Here is a 20,777-nt window from a genome sequence, read left to right as displayed (position 1 = left end):
CACTCCTTTAAATATCTTGGTATAACTTTTAACTCATGGAAACTCCACCTTGAAGACACCAAACTATCAGGTGCAAGAGTTTTAGGACAAATGAAAAGTTTTTTTTACACCCGTGGGGGACAGTTGATTATACCTATGTTGAAAATTTTTACTGCCAAAGCCCTACCAAAATTACTTTATGGGGCAGAACTCTGGGGCCACTCACTTAAAGCCAGTCTTGAGACCCTTCAAAATTCCTTCATGAGACAGATTTGGGGGCTCCCTCGTGGAACCCCATCTGCTCACGTAAGGACCGAACTAGGCCTCCCATCTCTGACAGCCAAAATAGATCTGGCTGTGCTAAGGTTCTGGAGGAAGATCTCAATGGCAGACGAGACTTCCATCGCTAAACTTTGTTGGCAAGAACAATTACTGAAAGGAGGCTGGGCCCAAGCCACTAGAGCTCTAATAGATTTTTATAATCTCTCCCCTGGAGACCTTCTATCTTTTTCCCCATTGGAGCTTCGCAACTGGATTTTGAACTTCGACGCAGACCAAGATAGGGCTTCCATAGTGTCATCGCCCTTTTCACAGTGGTTCCCCCTTGTAAAAGTAAATCATATCATCCCATCATATTTTATTATTTTAACTAGCTCTCCTGTATGTAGAGCCTTCACTGGGATAAGATTCCAGACGATGGTCACAGCCTTTCTGGAGGGTAGATACAAGGGAACACCGAGAGCAGAGCGTTATTGTGTCTGTGGAAACAAGGCCATAGAGGACCTCGTTCGTTACATGTTAATGTGCCCACTGTATAATGACCCAAGACAAAAATTCTTGGAACCCTTGATTAGCTCTAGGGTAGGAATCCCCGCTGATATTTTAATAGTTGATTTATTGGCGGACAAGCAAAATACGGTTACATTGGCGGTGGCAAATTTTGCTCTTGCCGCCAAAAAGATCAGAGCAAAATATGTCAGCTCACATTCTCATTAGATTTTGGATTGTTATAACTGTTTTCATCTGGATATAAATGTATAAATGTATTTTACTGGCACAGTGTTCATAGTTTGTTGCAATGGCCTATGGCTATAAGCAAATAAAATTTGTTGTTGTTGCATACCATGGAATGCGAAAAATAATTGGGTGTTAGAACAAATTAAACCAGAACTATCACTAGAAGCTAAAATGATGAAACTGAAGTTATCATACTTTGGACACATAATGAGAAGACATGATTCACTAGAAAAGACAATCATGCTGGGAAAAACAAAAGGGAGTAGAAAAAGAGGAAGGCCAAAGAAGAGATGGATTGATTCCATAAAGGAAGCCATAGACCTGAACTTACAAGATCTGAACAGCGTGGTTCATGACAGATGCTCTTGGAGGTCACTGATTCATAGAGTCACCATAAGTCGTAGTCAACTTGAAGGCACATAACAACAACAAACTCTGGTATAATTTAACCCGGCATAAATTATACTGGCTTCCTATAGAGTTGTCCGAGGGCTACTCCATCTAGGCCTTCAGGACACTGTAGATACTTCGGTGGCCCGCTGCAATGAGTTTGCTGAGCACTTCCAGCATAAGATCTTACGCATTCGTCGGGACCTAGACTCTCATTTTATAGCAGTTAACCCTAGTGAGGTGTCTGGTGCACAGTCTTATCATGTTTTGTTGGATGAGTTTCAGTCGGTTCAGTTCGAGGACGTGGACAAGGTGCTTGGACAGGTACGTGCAACCACTTCGGTACTAGATCGTTGCCCCTCTTGGCTAATAAAAACTGGCAAGGAGGGAACAGTTGGCTGGGCCAGGGAAGTGATAAATGCCTCCTTGTGAGAGGGAGTGGTCCCTGGCTGTCTGAAAGAGGCAGCAGTGAGACCACTCCTGAAAAAGCCTTCCCTGGACCCAGAGGATTTCAGCAGCTACAGACCAGTGGCAAATGTTCCATATCTCGGCAAGATCTTGGAACAAGTGGTTGCTGACCAGCTCCAGGCGCTATTGGATGAAACCGATTATCTAGATCCATTTCAATCGGGTTTCAGGCCCAGTTTTGGCACTGAGACGGCCTTGGTCGCCCTGTTTGATGATCTATGTCGGGAGAGAGACAGAGGGAGTGTAACTCTGTTGATTCTCCTTGATCTCTCAGTGGCTTTTGATACCATCGACCATGGTATCCTTCTGGAGAGGCTTGCAGAATTGGGAGTTGGAGGCACTGCTTGGCAGTGGTTCTGCTCCTACTTGGCAGGCCGTCTCCAGAAGATAGTGCTTGGGGAACATTGCTCGATACCGTGGGTACTCCAGTGTGGGGTCCCGCAGGGTTCGGTTTTGTCTCCCATGCTTTTTAACATCTATATGAAGCCGTTGGGTGCGGTCATCAGGAGTTTTGGAGTGCGTTGTCACCAGTACGCTGATGACACGCAGCTCTACTTCTCCTTTTCATCTTCCTCAGGTGAGGCGGTCAATGTGCTGAACCGTTGCCTGGACGCGACAATGGACTGGATGAGAACTAACAAACTGAGACTCAATCCTGATAAGACTGAGATGCTGTTGGTGGATGGTTTTTCCAATCAGATGGTGGATACATATCCTGTCCTGGATGGGGTTACACTCCCCCTAAAGGAACAGGTTCGTAGTCTGGGAGTCGTTCTAGACTCTTCCCTGTCACTTGAGGCTCATGTAGCCTCGGTGGCACGGAATGCGTTCTACCAACTTCGATTGGTAGCCCAGCTACGTCCCTACCTGAGTAAGGAGGATCTTACATCAGTAGTACATGCTCTGGTAACCTCACGTTTGGATTACTGTAATGCGCTCTACATAGGGCTACCTCTGAAGACGGTTCGGAAGCTACAGCTGGTGCAAAATGCGGCGGCCAGACTGCTAACAAGAACGAAGCGGTCTGACCATATAACACCTGTTTTGGCCCGCTTGCAAAGGCTTCCAATACGCTTCCGGGCCAAATTCAAAGTGTTGGTATTAACCTATAAAGCCTTATACGGCGCGGGACCTCGATATCTGTCGGAACGCCTCTCCTGCTATGAACCAGCTCGTACACTACGGTCTGCTACGAAGGCCCTCCTCCGGGTCCCGACTCATAGGGAGGCCCGGAGGGCAGTGACAAGATCAAGGGCCTTCTCAGTGGTGGCCCCCGAACTATGGAATAGTCTCCCCGAGGAGGTTTGCCTGGCGCCGACACTATCATCCTTTCGGCGCCAGGTTAAAACCTTTCTCTACTCCGAGGCATTTTAATTTTTTGTTAATGATTGTAATGTTTGTAATTTGATTTTAGCCTTTGCTGTTTTTAGATTGTGAAATTTGATTTTAGACTGATGTTTTTGTATTATACTGTATTTTATTGTATCTATGTTCACTGCCCTGAGAGCTATTGCTAGTCGGGCGGTATATAAGTTTTAAAAATAAATAAATAAATAAAATAATGTATTTTAAAATCTGTTTTTATGATGTTTTAGTGTTTTGTTTGCCATGCCACCCTGGGCTCCTGCTGGGAGGAAGAGTGGGATACAAATTAATTAATTAATTAATTAAACACACCTCAGAAAAGGCCTGGTGCCAAACTGGAGGATCATTCCAGGCAAGGGGCCCTCTGGGATCCCCCTCCAGTGCATTCCAGGTGATTCCCTCTCCCCCCTTCTCACAAGCTTACTGGGCAACAGTGGAAGAAAGAAGCAGCAGGGACAGGCAGTGGAAGGAAGCAGCAGCAGGGAGGACCCTGCGGAGTTGCCTAAAGTCGCACTTTTCTTGTCAGTGCTAGGTCCTTAAAAAAAAAAGTCATGCTGGCCCAGACAGATCATAGAATCGTAGAGTTGAAAGGACCCCATAAGCCCATTGAGTGCAATCCCCTGCTCAATGCAGGAATCCAAGTTAAAGCATACCTAACAGGTGGCTGTCCAGCTGCCTCTTGAATATCTCCAGTGTTGGAGAGTCCACCACCTCAACTAGGTAATTGGTTCCATTGTTATACTGCTCTAACTGTTAGGATGTTTTTCCTGAAGTTCAGCTGAAATCTGGCTTCTTCTAACTTGAGCTCATTATTCCATATCCTGTACTCTGGGATGATCGAGAAGAGATCCTGGCCCTCCTCTGTGTGACAACCTTTTATGTACTTGAAGAGTGCTATCATATCTTCCCTCAGTCTTCTCTTCTCCAGGCTAAACATGCCCAGTTCTTTCAGTCTCTCCTCATAGGGCTTTGTTTCCAGTCCCCCAATCATCCTTGTTGCCCTCTTCTGAACCTGTTTCAGTTTGTCTGCATCCTTCTTAAAGTGTGGTGTCTGGCACTGGATGCAGTACTCAAGATGAGGCCTAACCAGTGCCAAATTGAGGAAAACTAGTACTGCACACAATTTGGAAGCTATACTTCTGTTAATGCAGACTAAAATAGCATTTGCCTTTTTCTGCAGCCACATGGCACTGTTGGCTCATATTCAGCTTGTGATTAACAATTCCAAGATCCTTCTTGCATGTGGTATTGCTGAGCCATCTCCCATTTTATAACTGTGTATTTGGCATGTTTTTCCTAGGTGTAGAACTTTGCACTTGTTCTTGTTAAATTTCATTCTGTTGTTTTCAGACCAATGCTCCAGTCTGTCAAGATTACTTTGAATTTTGTTTCTGTTTTCCAGGGTATGGGCTATCCCTCCCAATTTTGTATTATCTGCAGTTTTGATAAGCATTCCCTGAACCTCTTCATCCAAGACATTAATGAAAATGTTGAAGAGCACTGGGCTCAGGACTGAGCTCTGTGGTATCCAGCTTGTTACCTTTCTCCAGTTTGAGAAGGAACCACTGATAAGCACTCCATGACTATGAATCTGTAGCCAGCTGTGAATCCACCTGATAGTTGTTCCATCCAGCCCACATTTAGCTAACTTGCAAATCAGAATATCATGGGGCACTTTGTCAAAAGCTTTGCTGAAGTTGAAATATATTATGTCCATAGCATTCCCACAGTCTGCCAGGGAGGTTACCCGATTACAAAATGAAATAAAATTAGTCTGGCAGGATTAGTTCTTGATAAATCCATGTTGGTTTCTAATAATCACTGCATTGTTTTCAAGGTCCTTAGTCCTTATAGATTGACCACTTTATAATCTGCTCCAGAATTTTCCCAGGCATTGATGTCACGCTAACTGGTTTGTAGTTCCCAGGTTCCTTCTTTTTGCTCTTTTTAAAGATAGGAACATTAGCCCTCTTCCAGTCATCTGGGACTTCATCCATCTGCCACAATTTTGTAAAGATAATAGGCAGTGGTTCCATGAGTTCTTCAGCCAGTTCCTTCAGTACTCTGGGATGTAGCTCAACAGGCCCTGGAGATTTGAACTTGTTCAAAGTAATTAGATATTCCTTGACCATTTATCTATCTATCTCAATCTGCAATCCTGCACCTTCAACTTCATTTTTGCCAGGAGGGTCATAGACCCTCTTTTCAGAGAAGACTGAGCCAAAATAGGCATTGAACACTTTTCTTTATCATCTGTTATCATTTTGCCATCCTCATTGAGTAGCTGTACCACCGTTTCATTTCTCTGTCTTTTACTATGGGTGTACCTGAAGAAAGCTTTTGTGTGGCTTTTAGCATCCATAGCTAACCCCAGCTCATTCTCAGCTTTAGCCTTCCTGACACCATTCTTGCAATTCCATGCTACCTGTCTGTATTCTTCCTTTGTGGCCTGGCCTTCCTTTCACTTTTTGTATGTGTCCTTTTTTGTTTACAGGTAATCTATAAGCTTTTTATGAAGCCACATTGGCTTCTTCTGCCGTCTTCCACCATTTTTCCTTATTGGAAATATTTGCAATTGTACCTTTAGAATTTCCTCTTTTTTTAGAAACTCCCCCCCATCTTGGACTCCTTTGGGTCACTTGTCGTGGAACCTTACTTATTAAAATTGGCTTTCCTGAGGCTGAGGGTACAAGTATGGCTGCTCTCAGCTTTTGCTTCCTTTAAAATCAGGAACTCAAGTATAATATGGTCACTTTCCCCCAGAGTTCCCGTAACTGCCACTTCATCCACCAAGTCATCTCTGTTGGTTAGAATCAAGTCAAGGATTGCTGATCCTCTAGTTCCTTCCTCCAATTTCTGTAGGAGAAAATTATCAGCAATGTATGTCAGGAATTACTTAGAGGGGTCACTTATGGCAGAATTTGTCTCCCAACAGATATTGGCGTAAGTGAAGTCCCCCATTACTACTACATCTTGCCTCCTTGAAACATTGGCAATTTGCTTTCCAAAAGTTTCATCCTCGTCTTCTCCATGATTGGCTGGTCAACCACTGTGCTCCTTTTATTGCTTGCCCCACTTAATCCAGATACTCCTGATGGGGCACCAAGCTCATGCTCTTCTATTTCTACCAAGAAGAGTCTCCTTTCACCTCCTTTCACTCTAATTGGCTGAAATCAACAGGGAAAGACAAGGAAGCATTTTAGAAGACTCTTCTTATGGGCTCCTAGGGATGTCTGTTGTTGTGGGAGAAGGCATTAACAAGAATCTGATTCTCAACCCAGCATCAAAAGAAAAAAGAGGAGAGAGGATGCAGCTGTGGCTATCATGAAGGGACCCTGCACTTTCGAATTTGCAGCTGCATTACTGGCTGGGACTCTAGCCAGGTGAAGGAAGGCAGCATATAAAATAGGGGTGGGAAACCTGTGGCCCTCCAGATGTTGCTGGACATCAGCTTCTATCATCTCTGACTATTGCCTATGCTGGCTGAGGCAAATTTGTGTTGGAGTCCCACAATATCTCAAGTGCCATAGGTGCCCCACCCCAGGATGTAGCAACTGGGAGACTGCTCAGGCCTACGTGCTCTATCCTGTTACTGCTGTTTTCTTTTACACTTTTAAAATAAGGTATTGTGTGTTTTACTTCAGCCTCACTTATGGGAAACAAAAACTGATTTTGTGTTGCCAATATTTCCCAAATCATTTATTTATGTGTTTGTTGCCTTCTTAAATTTGTAGCTCACCTTTCCCTCAAATGATGCTCAGAGTGCCTTATTCCTTTAGCTACCAATGAATGAGGGATCAAATCCATGAATGAGGGATTCAACTCCACCCCAGCAGTTTTTTATTTTTATTTTACTGTGGTAATGTTGCGCTTAACATTTTAAGTGCCTAAAAACTACTAAGCATGGGACAAAAAATGAAATTGGAAGATAATCCCTGCTCACAGGTGTACAATCTGGATATGCTACAAAACATGAATATCTCTGGGGGAAGTTGTCAGTGTTGTTATGATGTTCTTTAATTTTTCAAATGTCTTGCCTCTTGGGGAGTTAACTTTTTTAAAAAAGGAATAATTAAAAAAGGATTGAGTGCATTAGAAAGCTTTGAGACTTTTGGTATCAGCACTGCAGGATTTTTTAAGAAAAAAACACAACAAAACAACACACTGTGGAGTGAAATGAAAACCTTTACCATGTGGTGATCACCTGTGTCCTCAGTTTGTGGAGAAGTGCAGCACTCAATAGGTTAGAACTGTTGTTGTGGTGGTGGTTACTTATTAAATTTCTTCCCCACTCTTTGCTATTAGGTCCCAGGGTGGGTTACAATTTAAAAATACAATATTAAAACAGTTAAAAACAAATTACAGGCAAGATAATAGGGTGAGTCCTAAAATATATATCTCAGGTGTCAAAGGCCAGGGTGTGTCTTCAGCATACAACAAAAACTACATAATGAAGGTGTTAGATGCACCTCTGTGGGGAGGGAATTCTACAGCACAGGGGCAGTCGCAGAGAATACCCTCTCCCAAGTTTCACTTCCAAAACGTCTGAGAGTGATGGAACTACCAAGAAAGCCCCATGTGCTGATCTTCATACCTGACTGGGTTTGTACTGTAGGGAAGTGGGAAGCTTTCAGATATTTGGGGCTGGGCAGAACAATCCAACTCAGAGGAAGCCAGTGTGAGTGGTACCAGCACAAGAGAAGCCGGTGTAAAGTTTTGCTCAGCCAATTGCCATTCAGGAGCCTCTGGATTGGCTGAATGCTGAGTCAGCCAGGGGCTGCATGCAGGGACTAGAAAGCAGAAGGCTGCTCTCTTAACTGCTCCTAACAGGGAGTAAGTCCTCTCCATTGCTTCTATTGTATTAATTTTCTTTGACCAACCTTTTTCCTGGTGTAACTTTTACTTGAATTGGGACCTGCAGGAGCACTCCAAACATGAGTTGGATGTGGCCTAAGTCCCCTCACTCAGCTCCTCCCCTGACATGCCCCTAACACACTCCTTTTGTGGGACTTACTCTGGCTTATGGCTTTATTTATGCCGGTGTAGCCTGGCTGAGCTGGTACCCAGACGGCTCAGCTGGAGATCCGCTGCATCCAACTCTTGTCAGCCCTGTGTAAATGTGAGTTGGATTGTTCCCTAAGTCATTTACGGTTTTAATCATTAATGTGAGCACCTTGAATTGGCCCTGGAAACAAATCAGCAGCCAAGTAGTTGTTTTAAAGCAGGGGTTATATGTATTCTAAATGAAACTCCAGCTGGTAATCTTACTGTTGCATTTCAGACCAGTTGAACTTAATCTTCTGCAAGAGTGGCCCCATACAGAATGTGTTGCAATAATCCAGTCTGTAAGAATGAGAATTCCAAGATGCAAAAGAAGATGTGCAATCAATCATTTGCATATATACTAAGAAGTCCCACTATGTTCAGTGGGGATTACTCCCAGGTAAGTATGCACAGGACTTCAGTCAGAGTTTCTGAACCTTTTAGGAGTGGTATCAAACTGCAGCACTATGACATGGCAAGTTTCACCTGCCAGATTTCCCTTTTCTATATGACTAACAAAGAAACAGAAGGAACACTGTCTTTTATTGCATCAGGTCTATGCAGTAAAAACCACTGAAGGCTTTATCTGAAGGCACATGATGCAGCAACCTGGATGAAGCTAAACAGGTCTAGTCAGTGCTGGTTTGAGAGGGTGCCTAAGAAACCATTTTCTGTTATGGAAGACAGGCAGGATATAAACAGAATAAATATAATTAATAAATAGATAACTTTAGCCTGAGTTTGCTGGGGTTGTGTCCTAGAAAGCATGTTGTGATATGAATTTATATGCAATAACTTTAAGGAATAATCTCCCAATCCCAATCTCTAAAAGTGTTTTTGGCAGCTAAGTGCAAGAAGTTAAGAAAAGAGTTTCTCTCTTTCCTGCCTCATTGTTTTTTCATTACCTTTGAGCAAGATGATCTGTTGAGTAACAAGCAGAACTCCTGTACCTTTTGCTGCTGTTGCTGTGCATTTAACAGTAAATTGATCTTTGTATTACTTCCTCTGTTACTGGCATGCATACACTATGTACATCAGTGGCACTGTATGCACAAATAAACACAAAACCAACAGCAACAGCAGTAAGCTGAATTCCATTCCTACATCTGCTGAATGTTTGCTTGTCACCCAGCTGTTAGAGGTAGAGAAGCCCATCAAGGGAGGTCTGGTAATCCTAACTTTGGAATCGATTTTCAGAGCTGATGTCAGATGAAATCTTAACATCCCATGTTCTCAACAGCCCCCATTGTTTTTGTCTAGACATGAAAAGGACACTGCCTCTAAGCATATATGTGTATGTTTGTTTGTTAAAATAATTTTACGCTGCCTTTCGATTGAAAATCTCCAAGGCAGTTCACTGTACATAGCTAAAAACAGTAGAAATTTAACACCATTGAATAAAACACACAGCAGCAAACTAATAAAAGCAGCAGAAGCCAAACTAAATAAACAATGTGAGCAGAAGCATCATTCAGTTCTTAATTAAGGAGCCATCATACCTCAAAAGATATCTGGAAGAGAACTGCCATGTCTGACAGCTAACAAGGGAGAGAGAGTATGAGGAGAGCTCTTATTTTTACCATTGAGTCATTGCCATTACTAGTGACCATCTTTGAAGGGAACAATTTTCCTTTTTTAAAAAAAATGAAACAGAAAACTGGATGTTGACGCTGCTCACTAAATGTTCGAATGGTAAGTTAGACTGCATTCTCCAAAGACTCAAGCTGAGATCATGAGTCTCTTGTTCTATACCTTGGCTGGGAATAAAACTAATGTATTGGCTTGCGTTGTACCTCCTGCTTTGGAAATGCTTTGCAAATAAAACCCATGTTTTATTATTTATAACATCAAAGAAATTAAATACATGTTAGTGCGAAAGTCACCCCACAGCAGAGGCTATTAATCTTCACCTGGCAGGGAAAGCCACACATATGTGACCTTCCACAAAACACTCTGCCAAAGGGAGGTGAAAATTACACTTCAGCATTCAAATAGAACTAGATAGAATTTTCTGTAAATTCAGAACTTTAAACCCAAGAGTAATATTGTGGCCTCACACATCTGTATTGTGAGATTGTATTTGGTCTACTCATTTTTGCAAAGGGAAAGAAGTCAGAATAGGGGGAATGAAAGAAAAACAATGTTTTGCCCAAGAAAAAACTTTAAATACAAGTTGTGGAGGCTCAATCCTGTTTTTTTTTTTAATAACTGATGCAAAGTCTCTAGTCCTTAGTGATGTCACTAAAACTGGGTTTTAGTTGTTAGTTGCAGCTGGTATGTTGCATGTTTTGGGGGCATAAAACGATAGCCTCAGATTATCTAAGAAAAGGGGAAGAATACAGATCGTTTCCCCCTCCCACCGGAATCCCCATCCTCTTACTTACTTGCTGCTCTGGTGATGTGGATGAAGGAAAGAAAGGAGGGAGGACTTACCCAAGAACAAGTGTGCCAAGAGCAAGACTTAAAGGCAACTGTGAATGCCAGTAGCCCATAGGAAAATTACATTTACCAGGCTCGTTGCAGCTGTTATGTTTCATTGTTGCTTGATGGGTATTACTGGGGTGGGATGGGGAACAGAACACCCTTCTTTTCTGCCATCAGAAGCAGGTGGGAAGGAAGGAGTTTGTAGAATTGTTGGTGAGTAGACTTGTGAATGGGTGAGGATTTGGAGCTTGTTATGGATGGGGGAGAGGGTCAGAGAGCCTCACAGGTAGTTTGGTGGGAAGAGGGGTCATCTCCCTGCATTTGTTTTTTTCTCCCTAGCTTTCTTAGAAAAGGCTTATATAAAGCCAGAGTTTCTTCCAAAGATTCTCTAAGAAAGTCTTACTGAACTCAGTAGCTTACTTTTGAGCAGGGCCAACTCAAGCTTTTTTTTTACACTCTGCAAGTGAGAGCACCTCCACAAGAGCTGAGCATGTGGTGCAGAACCTCTTGTCCTGTCAATGGCTTCTGCAGGCATACCCCCCAATTTGCATGGAGTACTGGCCATACCAGAAGCAGCAAAGAGCATTGGATGTTTCCACTATGATGGTCATTCCCTAATTTGTACAGCCTAGGCAGCTGTGTGTCTGCTTGTGTGGTCCAGATGGCCCTGCTTTCCAGGAAACATTCATAGGGTCGGATTGCACCAGACATGGATTCTGTGATATCTTTGAAAAGGAACATAAGAAGCTGCAGCGTACTGGTTCATCTAGCTCAGCATTGTCTCCACTGACTGCTGGTAACTCTCCAAGATTTCAGTCAAGGGTCTGTCCCACTTGAAGATGCTGGGGACTGAACCAGGGACTTTCTTCATGCAAAGCTGATGCTCTCCCACTGAGCTATGGCCCTTCTCCCAAAGGAATTAAAACTCAGCTCAAGGAGTAGTGTTGGGTTAAATCCCCTTGGGTTGTTCTCTTTTTAAACAATTATTTCTTGTGAGTGCTAATCCCTGTCCCTTGCCTTTTGAATGCTCACAAAAGATCACAAAAAGCAAGTGGTTTTGACTCTGGAGAAGAGCCCTGCTGGATCAGACCAAAGGCTGGCTGGTCCTTGAGCCTTTCTACCCAGTTAAGTGTGATCAAACCCCTTTCTAAAGCCATCCAAGTTGGTGGCATGACCACATCTTAAAGTAGCAAATTCCACAGTTTAACTATTTGCTGTGCAAAGAGGTTTTTCTTCTTGTTGTCCCACTAGTGTAGTGGCAAATTCAGAAGTGCAGGGTCCCTTCATGTTAGTCACAGGCATGGTCCCCCTTTTTTGCTGTTGGGTTAAGAATGAGATCCTTTTTAAACCTTCTCCCACAGCAACAGATATCCCTAGCAGCCAATAAGCATGATAGGCAGAATGTTAGCTGCTGAGAAGAGTCTTCTCAGTGGCTGACTCACCTCCTCTCACTCTGATTGGCTCCTGTCAGGAGGAAGCATGTTAGAAGATTCTTCTCAGTGGCTAATACACTCCCCTTTCATGCTGATTGTCTCATAAGATGCTGGAGACATAGGGACCCTGTTGGGACCTTGCTCCAAAAAAAGTAAAGGGTCTAAGACCTCTCAAGACCCTAGATGACTACAGCCCTGGTTGGTCCTTAATCTTACACCAGTCCGATTCACTGGTTGACCAGAAGTTCCAATATTATGAGAGAAGAGAACTTATCTCTGTCCACTTTCTCTGCACCATGCACAAATTTATACTTTCCTATCATATTCCCCTTAGTTGCCTTTTTCAAAGCAAAACAGTTCTAAGCATTTTAATCATTGCCTATAGGGAAGGAGATCCAACCATCTGATCATTTTAGTTGCCCTCTGGTATACCTTTTCCATGACAATACCCTTTCTGAGATGTGGTGACCAGAACTGTAGTACACAGTATTCCAAATGTGGTCGCACCATTAATTTGAATAAGGGCATTATGATATTTGAGAGTTTTATTTTTGATCCCTTTCCTAAATATCCCAAACACGGAAGCAGCCTTTTCTTTACATCTGCCCCACACTAGGCCAATGTTTTCATTGAGCTTTCCACCATGACCTCAAGATCTCTTTCTTTGTCAGTCACTGCCAGTTCAGATCTTAATGTATATGTTTAGTTAGGATTTTTTGCCCCTCTGTGCATGACCCTATGCTAATTACATTGAACTGTGTTTGCCATTTAAATGCCCGTGCACCTCATTTGGAGAGGGGAGGAAGAGCTGTCTGACAGTAATGAGAAGGCACTATGAGCTCAGGCCCATATTCAGCATGTTCTGGGCTTGCCTAGCAGTGAGGTGACACATTTTGAACTCTGGGAGTTCACTTCCATCGCTACTCAACAGTGTCCCTGGTCAATGCATTTTTGCTTTCGAAATATTTAATCCTACAGTGCTATGCCACTGCACTAGACCTCACAGACTTGCGTATTTCCCATCTGTGTTCTATAGAAGTCAGCTTATTTCTCCTAGATGGTGATTTATATCTTGTTAGGGCACTAACAGAGGTGGTGAATTAAAGGCCTATGCACGTCCTGTCCAATTCATAGGGGCTTGTTCTCCTCCCTTTTTTCTTTTGCTTGATCTGCTTAATCTTTTAATGCATAATTAGGGAAAGTGCATGATTGCAAATTTCCCTTCAAGGGCTCTCTCCTTTGCCTAAAACAGCCAGCCTGTTCTGCCATCAGTGAAATGAACGAGGGAGAGAGCGTATCTCACGGCTTTTCTCAATGGCTCTTTCTTCGGCTCACGCCTCTCACCCCCTACCTCTGCTCATTTGCATAATGAATTCCCCTGAAATGGCCATTGGCTGTTAGCAGCCGCGCTTGTGCGTGATGTCAGCGCTCACAGGGTAATGCCTGGGTTGTGGCGGGTAGTTGGAGCCTGTGAAAAATGTTCGCAGCGGCGGCGACCGCAGGTGAAAGGAAGCAAAGCTGGAGAGCGAAGCAAACGTGAAGTAGTCTTGACTGTTAGCGGGACTGGCGGCAGCAGCAGAGGAGGCGGTGGTAGTAGCAGAAGCAGCAACTGCTGCATTCCCGGTGAGGGCTGAAAACGCGACCACCTTTCTCCTCTGTTTTTTCTTCACAAAAGCGGCAAGACCGGGGGGCGGGGGGAGGGAGAGAGAGAGAGAGAAAAACGCGGGCAACTGGGAGACTCTGTCACCTGCCACGGCGATTGGGTAGCCTTACGTGAGCCACGGTGAGCCTTGAGGTAATTTGAAGTGCCCGCCGCTCCCGCCAAAAGGAGGCCCTCCACTTGCTCAGAGCCGGGGCGAAGGAAAGTAAAAGAAGAGCCCAGAGTGGGAAGGGCAGCAGCACGCAAAGGTTGCTCAGTGCCTGCTCCAGACAAAAGCAAAGGACTCGGAAGCCTCCAGGAAAGGCGCCTCCGCCACACAACCCGAGGGGGAGAGTCGCGCAAGCGGAGCGGAGCCGCCCCCTTCCAGCTCAGCGGGCAGAGAGACGCCAGGAATCCGGAGAGCGGCTGTTGCTTGGACCCTAGGAATTCCTTGGATCCTCCGAGTAGACTGAGTGGAAGGTTCCACACACACACACAAACGGCGGGCCTTTTCGGACTTGGGAAAGCGTGACCCTGAGACGGGAAAAGGCGCGGTCAGTTCGTTGGAAAGCAAAATAAACCGCCAGTGGGCAGGCTCTGGAGAGCTCTTCTCGCCGGCTGAAAGCGGCTGGGTGTAAGATCGAGGCAAGGGGATCTTCTCCCCTTCCCTTCCTCTTGTTTTTTCGAGGAAGAGCGTGCCACAAGGATGTGGCAGGACCTTTAGACGCTCTGCAGCGCGGCTGGTGATGATAACAAGCGGAGTGTAGCGCGATTCAGCCCCTTGTCCAGCTGGTAGTTCTGGCTAAGGCGGATTGCCTGAGGGGCCAGTTGGTTCCCACTAGTGACTGAAGCGGAACGAAGATTACTTTTCGGACTCTAGCCTCTCCTCCAACCCCGCTCCACCCCATGGCAATATGAGCGCTGTCGGTCTCTCGCGGTTCTTCTTTCTGGCCACTCTGCTCGCCGTTGCCACCCAAGCGGTGCCCCGGGAAGTGGGGAGCTCCCCATCGGGCCCCCGCCAGCCGACGCGGGATGCGCCGAGTTTCTCGCGGCTGCAGAGGAAGAGCCTGGCGATGGATTTCATCGTGCCTTCTCTGTTCCGGACCTACCTGCGTGAGCTGGTGCTGGGCGGCGGCGGCGGGGAGTCCTTGGGCGGGTTCAAGGCGCGCTGCAGCCTGGTGCTGGATTGCCCGCCGCTGCTGCGCGCTGTTAGCGCTTGGTTTCCCAGGAGCGGATCCACCGTGCCGGCTGGCCGCGCCAGAACCCCGTCCAAGGTGCTGAAAGCGGGTTCGGTGAGAAAGCTGCGCCGCGCCAAGCAGCTGGTGCTGGAAGTGGGCGAAGCCAACCTGAGGGATAACTGTGCCTGGCGTGCTGCCGGGGAAAGAGCCCTGGCAGAGGCAAGCCAGCTCGAGTTTACCCTGACCGAGGAATTCAGCTGGTGGATCCGCTCCGGAGAAGGCAGGCTGAGGATCCGGTTGATGCCGGAGAGGAAGGCATCTTTCCAGGGCAGAGAAGGCAGTTTATCAGCGGCGATCAGAGCCTCCCAGCCTCGACTGTTCTTCCAGATGGCCACCAGAGGTGAGCAGCTACTTAGCGACTTATGTATCTAGACACGATCAGGCTTCTCCTTTATTAGTGTGTTGTGGGGAGTCATCTAGTTGAAAGAGTCAAATCTGTATTTGGGGAAAGTTTGGGAAGTCTACCGGGAGTGAAATAGTGAGGGCAGGGGTCTCTGCCTTCCCTCTGGGCTAGTATGATTTGGATTGGGAATGCGGCAGAGAACTAACTTTCTGCTCTCACTTATCCCAGAAACCTCAGTGAGGTATTTTGCTACTGCCTCTAAAGCTCATTCTGACTCTTAGCAATATCAGTCATGTAGCTATCCACAACATCCACAAGTGTTCTCTGGAAAGAGTTTATAATTTGTTTTCTAATTCCAACAGGATCTTAAAGTAATCAACTACCACCGTGTAAGAAAGGATGTGTGTCTCCAAATGGAACTACTTACCTAGTGCAGTTGTTCTTATCTAAATTCCTCCTCTCTCCTAATTCCTTAGCCTTGGTGTGTCCAGTGTAAAATTCTGTACTGCCAGTGATGGGCATAGGGCCTACAGTGCTCTGTCTGGGAACCTTAGTCCTCATCAAAGGCAAAGCTCCCTTTTCCCTTGTCCAGGAATCTGCCCTTTCCTCTTAAAAAAAACTGAGGGGGGGATCATTATAACTTCAGTCCAAGAACTACCTACTTTAGATACAATTGACTTTGGTGAGGCTACTAAGGAGCAATTGGGCTATGGACTACTCTGGTTCTACTGGTTTGCTTATTTTATCTCTGGAGATGAAATGGTAAAGTTCCTTGTCTTTTGAGATTATTCAATTTTGTGCATGGTTACCTGGAAGTAAGTCCCACTGATTTCAGTGGGACTTATTCCCAATTAAATTTACAAGATAAAAACAAACCACATTTTAAAGAAATACTCAAGTTCTTGAAACTGTTGGTCCTGGAAAAAGAGATACAAAACTGATACTTTATTGGATCAGCCATATTTGTGAAAAATGTATGTATTTTTTGAGTTACAAACAACTTTAGCCTAGAAAAGACTTTACAAAGTGGTTAGCTGGTTGATAAGCAGGATGCATTTCTTTAGCTGAAGTTCATAAGCTTTTCTAGTCTTATGTAAGTAAGTCTACAGTTGCTAAAGCTGTCAACTGATTAATGACCAATCTTCATTTCCATTAATAAATTGTTCAAAATCAGTATCTCTGTATTTCAATACATGTGTCTGAAACACATTCCTTCTATTAAGGGATTCTCACAGGCTGTTTATCAGCCTGTTTTAAAAAGTTTTCCATGCAATATGGAAAATGGACTGCCTTCAAGTCGATCCCGACTTATGGCTACCCTATGAATAGGGTTTTCATAGTAAGCGGTATTCAGAGGGGATTTACCATTGCCTTCCTCTGAGGCTAGTCCTCCCCAGCTGGCTAGAGCCTGCTCAGCTTGCCACAGCTGCACAAGCCAGCCCCTTTCTTGTCCGCAACTGCCAGCTGGGGGGCAACTGGGATCCTTGGGAATATGCATCTTGCCCACGGCTGCACAGGTGGCAGGGCATGTAACCCCTGAGCCACTCACTGTGGGGGTGATCTTTAGCTGGCCCTTGACACCCAGGAGACACGAGCAGGGATTTGAACTCATAGACTCTGGACTCCCCACCAGGCTTTCCTCTCCACTGTGCTATACCAGCTCCATGCAATATAGTGTAATTCAAACTCCATATTGTAAATGTATGATACATGAATATAATGAAACAGTTAATTATTTGTCCCTATAGCTTTCTGTATTAGGATACAGAAATTACATTATGGATTACCATGGAAATATACAGTAGGACAACAGCTAACTACCTAATTTTGTTAATCTGAAGTACTGATGAAAGTTTATGTAGTCCAACTGATACAAGAGGACTAAATTGCTACTTAGACTCACTTAGATTGCATATCAGACTGCCAAAGTTTGGTTCTCAGTTTGCTGATTCCAGAGTAGTTCTGAGTTCTCTTGGGCTACTTTAGAGTAAATGGTTTGAAGACTGTACTGTATGTTATGCACAAGCAGAGTATACTGAAAAGTCCCAGAATTTATTTATTTAGGAAAAATACCTAGTCAATACATAAAGTTAATGCACAGGGGCAATGGTCACATTCTTAAAAGAGGTGTACACATGAAGAAACTCTTTAGCATCATATTTTTCAATGGCATTTTTGTATCTTAAGGGAATGCTTCCCTATTCAAAGGCAGCAGTGGCCAATTGGCAGCCTGCAAGCTGCATTCAGTCTATGTTTTGATTCTTTCAGACTGTCACCACTCCTCATATCAGGATGGAAGCAGTATGAAAGTCCATCATGTGAGACTTTTGCCCTGGAGCTTAAGGTGCCCTCCTGTTTTGTGCTGAGATTGGCATCTTCTGAGATCTTCTGCCTGGGAAAGCTGGATCCTCCATGACCAAGCTATGCTTGGGCCTGCAGTGACATCATTCCCCCAATTTCTGCAGCCCACAAACAGCTTGACAAGGCAGGGTCTTTCTCTCCTGACTGAGGAAACTGCCCACCTCTTATTCTGAGAGACTGCCTGATGACCATATAATGGATTCAGTCTCATTAACTCCAGTAAAATGAGACCAGTGTAAGTGATCACTGAATTGCCTGCCCCTTGCTCCAATTACTTCTAGTCTTAGATGAATTTTCTAATCCAGAATTGATCCTTTCTGTTCCCCATATAGTGAGCACTGACATGATCTAGACTGGAACTCTTTGTTTTTCCTGTAATTTGAGTAGAATTAATTTATGGTGTAAATTTAACCCTATATCCCTTATAATGTGCCATAAGGACATACACTGGCATTTTACCTAATCAGTGGAGTGTTAGAAACCCCATACTTAATGGACTGCAGAGTCTTAAATAAATATCTCAAGAGAGTTGTATCTTCTGATTGGTTTAGAAATGAAAGCTGAAGCATCCAGGTTCTGTCTTATATACGAATAAATGGGCCAGAAAGTTTAAAATTGCTGATAGGACTTCAGTGGGCATAATCAAGACTGAAAGCATTCTAACTCAAATAAAAATTGGACAAGCAGGGCTTATACTCAGTTTTTTGAGTCATGATGATGGACCTCCTGTGGACTCTTTAAAAAAATGTGTCTGAAGCTCTGCCCTCAATTTCAGAGCAATCAAGGATATGATTTTCAGAGAAACAGATAGAACCTGGAGATCTTTCTAGTTACCGTTTGCAGCACCTTTGGGTAAGATTCTGTGCGCTATTGAGGTGGAGGGGATGAGGTAAGTGTTAGGTCTTATAGAACTTCCATCCACTCCTCCCAAGCACTGGCACCTTCCAGGAAGTAAACCGGAAGTAGTTTCTTGCCAAGCTTCTGGCCCTTCCTGCAAGTGTGCTCCTGCCCGGACACTTTCTGGGGCTGGACTGGGGGAGTGGAATTCTGAGTGATTCTGTCATTGGTATTGACAGTAATTCAGACCTGCTGTTACTCATATTTATAAATAGTCATATTTACTCCATTATTAAGTGTGGCCATGCATTCAGTTTCAAGGCACCATCCGCAAGCAGCTCATCTACACACAAGGGCTTCCAATATTGTTTATATGAGCCAAGTTGTTCCAGAAAGGACACAGTTGACATCTTCGCCTAAAGATATGTAAGCAGTTGTTCTATCACTCAAGTTAATTGGAAACACGTTGTAAACAATGCAGTACTAGAGTCAACAATGCAAAGCCTTTACACTCTCCTTGGTAAATAGTAGCCCCTTTCCTTATTTCCTTTTTAGTGATTAGTTCACAACTGCCACAAGTGTAGATAAATAATTATTTGCTATTATTTATTTATTTATGGCTGGCAAAGTAGTTCTTCATGTAGACTGAGATTAAAATATTGATGATCTGGGAATCAAACTGCAGCTGAACTCTGGCTCTCAAATGAGCAAGAAGTTCTAGTAAATATTCTTGTTGCCTTAACTGTCACCCGCCTCCTCTCCTCAAAACACACTTTGAAGCTTATTCAAAAAATTCTTAACTGAAGTTCACCTTTACCCTATTGAACAAATCACTCAGAGATTTCTATAAAAATTAATCCTTGGTGTGTGTGTGCGGGCAGTATTGTTGAGCAGACAGTGAAAGAATGTAGGAAAAATAATCTTGAAGGACTACAAAAGCTCTATAGAACATCCTGCAGAACATGGCAGCAAAAATCCTTAGATTAAATGTTCTGTTCTCAACTATTAGGGAGAATATAACTGTTGTATGGGGCTTCCATGGTGAGGTTTTTAACCTTTGTCATAGTGACTTTTTCTAAGGGTGTTGTTCAGAGCTTTCAAAACTTTTCTCATTTGGCAGGATCAGTCTTATACAAGTGAGCTAGCAGCTCATAAGATTTAGCCATGACAAAGTCTTCAAGTATAAGAAATATCATGGGCTGCAACATTTGCTGCAATAGAGTTCAAGTTCCTACATCTACCAGAAACAGTTCTATTCTTGCATGGCAGAGGAGAGGACTAGCTCCATGCAAGTGATATCTTGTGTGAGTCACATACTCCACACAAACATCTCATCACATGTATGTCAGGTTCACATGACCTTCCTCCCCACACATGAACACACATCTTTTTTTGAACTAGGCCTCTCCGTGTGACAGGGCATTTGTGTGGGTGTAGTGCCCCCTTTGCATGAGATATTACCTCTGTAGTGGAGGAGAGGGTGTAAGCCCCAGTGAATGTATGAGCGTGGGCAAAGAGCTATAAACCACTGGGATTTATTTCAGCTATACCATATTTAAGCTATAGGGAAATCAGCTGATATCGTGCTGGAAATGTTTTCATTTGCTCCTTAGAGTACGTTTGTTGGCATGTTTCAGTAATCTGTGGATGGTAAGAAGGATTTAACTTCCCTCAGTGATGAATTGTTACCTCCATATTCAAAAGTGCATATGTGGGGGGGGGTGCATATAAAAGCACATACAGTGCAAAACAGTCTGGAGATGATTCACAAGGTCATGACACTTTGATGCATGAGACAGATTGAGATGTTAAGCAATGTTCCTAATAGCAATGCATAGCATGTCCATTTGAGACTTGAGGATGCATTTCTCCCTAATCTATAGCACACATGTAGACTAATACTAATTTGACATGAGGCTATGTCTAAAGCTATTCTGGTGCCATGGGAGTATAATTGCATTCCTGTTAGAGTTACTGCCATGCCCACACTTTAAAAGCAGCTGGAATGTAGTGCTGAAGGATTTTCTCAGTGTAGCTTTTAGTTCACATTTATACTCCTTGCATACCTGAGTAGCAAAGTTCTTCAGATTTTAAGAAATTGGAACCTGGCCACTGAACTTCAGCATGGAAACATAGACCAACCTGAAAAGACCTATATAAGAATGAAAACAGTGAGAAATGGCTGGAGATCAGTATATAGATGGAATAGATTGGTGTTTTCAACTAGAATTCAGACCAAA

The 20,777-nt window shown here is 44.0% G+C and overlaps 1 protein-coding gene across 2 annotated transcripts; it reads left to right on the top strand.

The window, feature by feature from the left end:
* The first annotated feature begins 13,794 nt into the window (after positions 1-13,794).
* On the top strand, positions 13,795-18,214 carry LOC133383734 (ALK tyrosine kinase receptor-like). 2 transcript variants are annotated; one of them, XM_061624982.1, is made up of 2 exons: positions 13,795-15,336; positions 17,608-18,214. In XM_061624982.1, exons 1-2 carry the CDS (start codon positions 14,673-14,675, stop codon positions 17,703-17,705), a joined length of 762 nt encoding a protein of 253 aa, XP_061480966.1. In that variant the 5' UTR covers positions 13,795-14,672; the 3' UTR covers positions 17,706-18,214. The 2 variants fall into 2 exon arrangements, with proteins under 2 accessions (XP_061480966.1, XP_061480967.1); XM_061624983.1 differs by lacking the exon at positions 17,608-18,214 and adding an exon at positions 15,702-15,983.
* The last annotated feature ends 2,563 nt before the right edge of the window (positions 18,215-20,777 follow it).

Source organism: Rhineura floridana, chromosome 4 (assembly GCF_030035675.1).
Source record: "Rhineura floridana isolate rRhiFlo1 chromosome 4, rRhiFlo1.hap2, whole genome shotgun sequence".
In the NCBI taxonomy this organism is placed as follows: Eukaryota; Metazoa; Chordata; class Lepidosauria; order Squamata; family Rhineuridae; genus Rhineura; species Rhineura floridana.
The sequence above is the reverse complement of the archived record's forward strand: the minus strand, read 5'-3'. Positions and strand labels throughout refer to the sequence as shown.

Coding starts and splice junctions, on each gene's coding strand:
- LOC133383734 (XM_061624982.1), top strand. CDS start 14,673: ATGAGCGCTGTCGGTCTCTCGCGGTTCTTCTTTCTGGCCACTCTGCTC. Junction 15,337..17,607: donor CTTCCAGATGGCCACCAGAG/GTGAGCAGCTAC, acceptor TGATTCTTTCAG/ACTGTCACCACTCCTCATAT.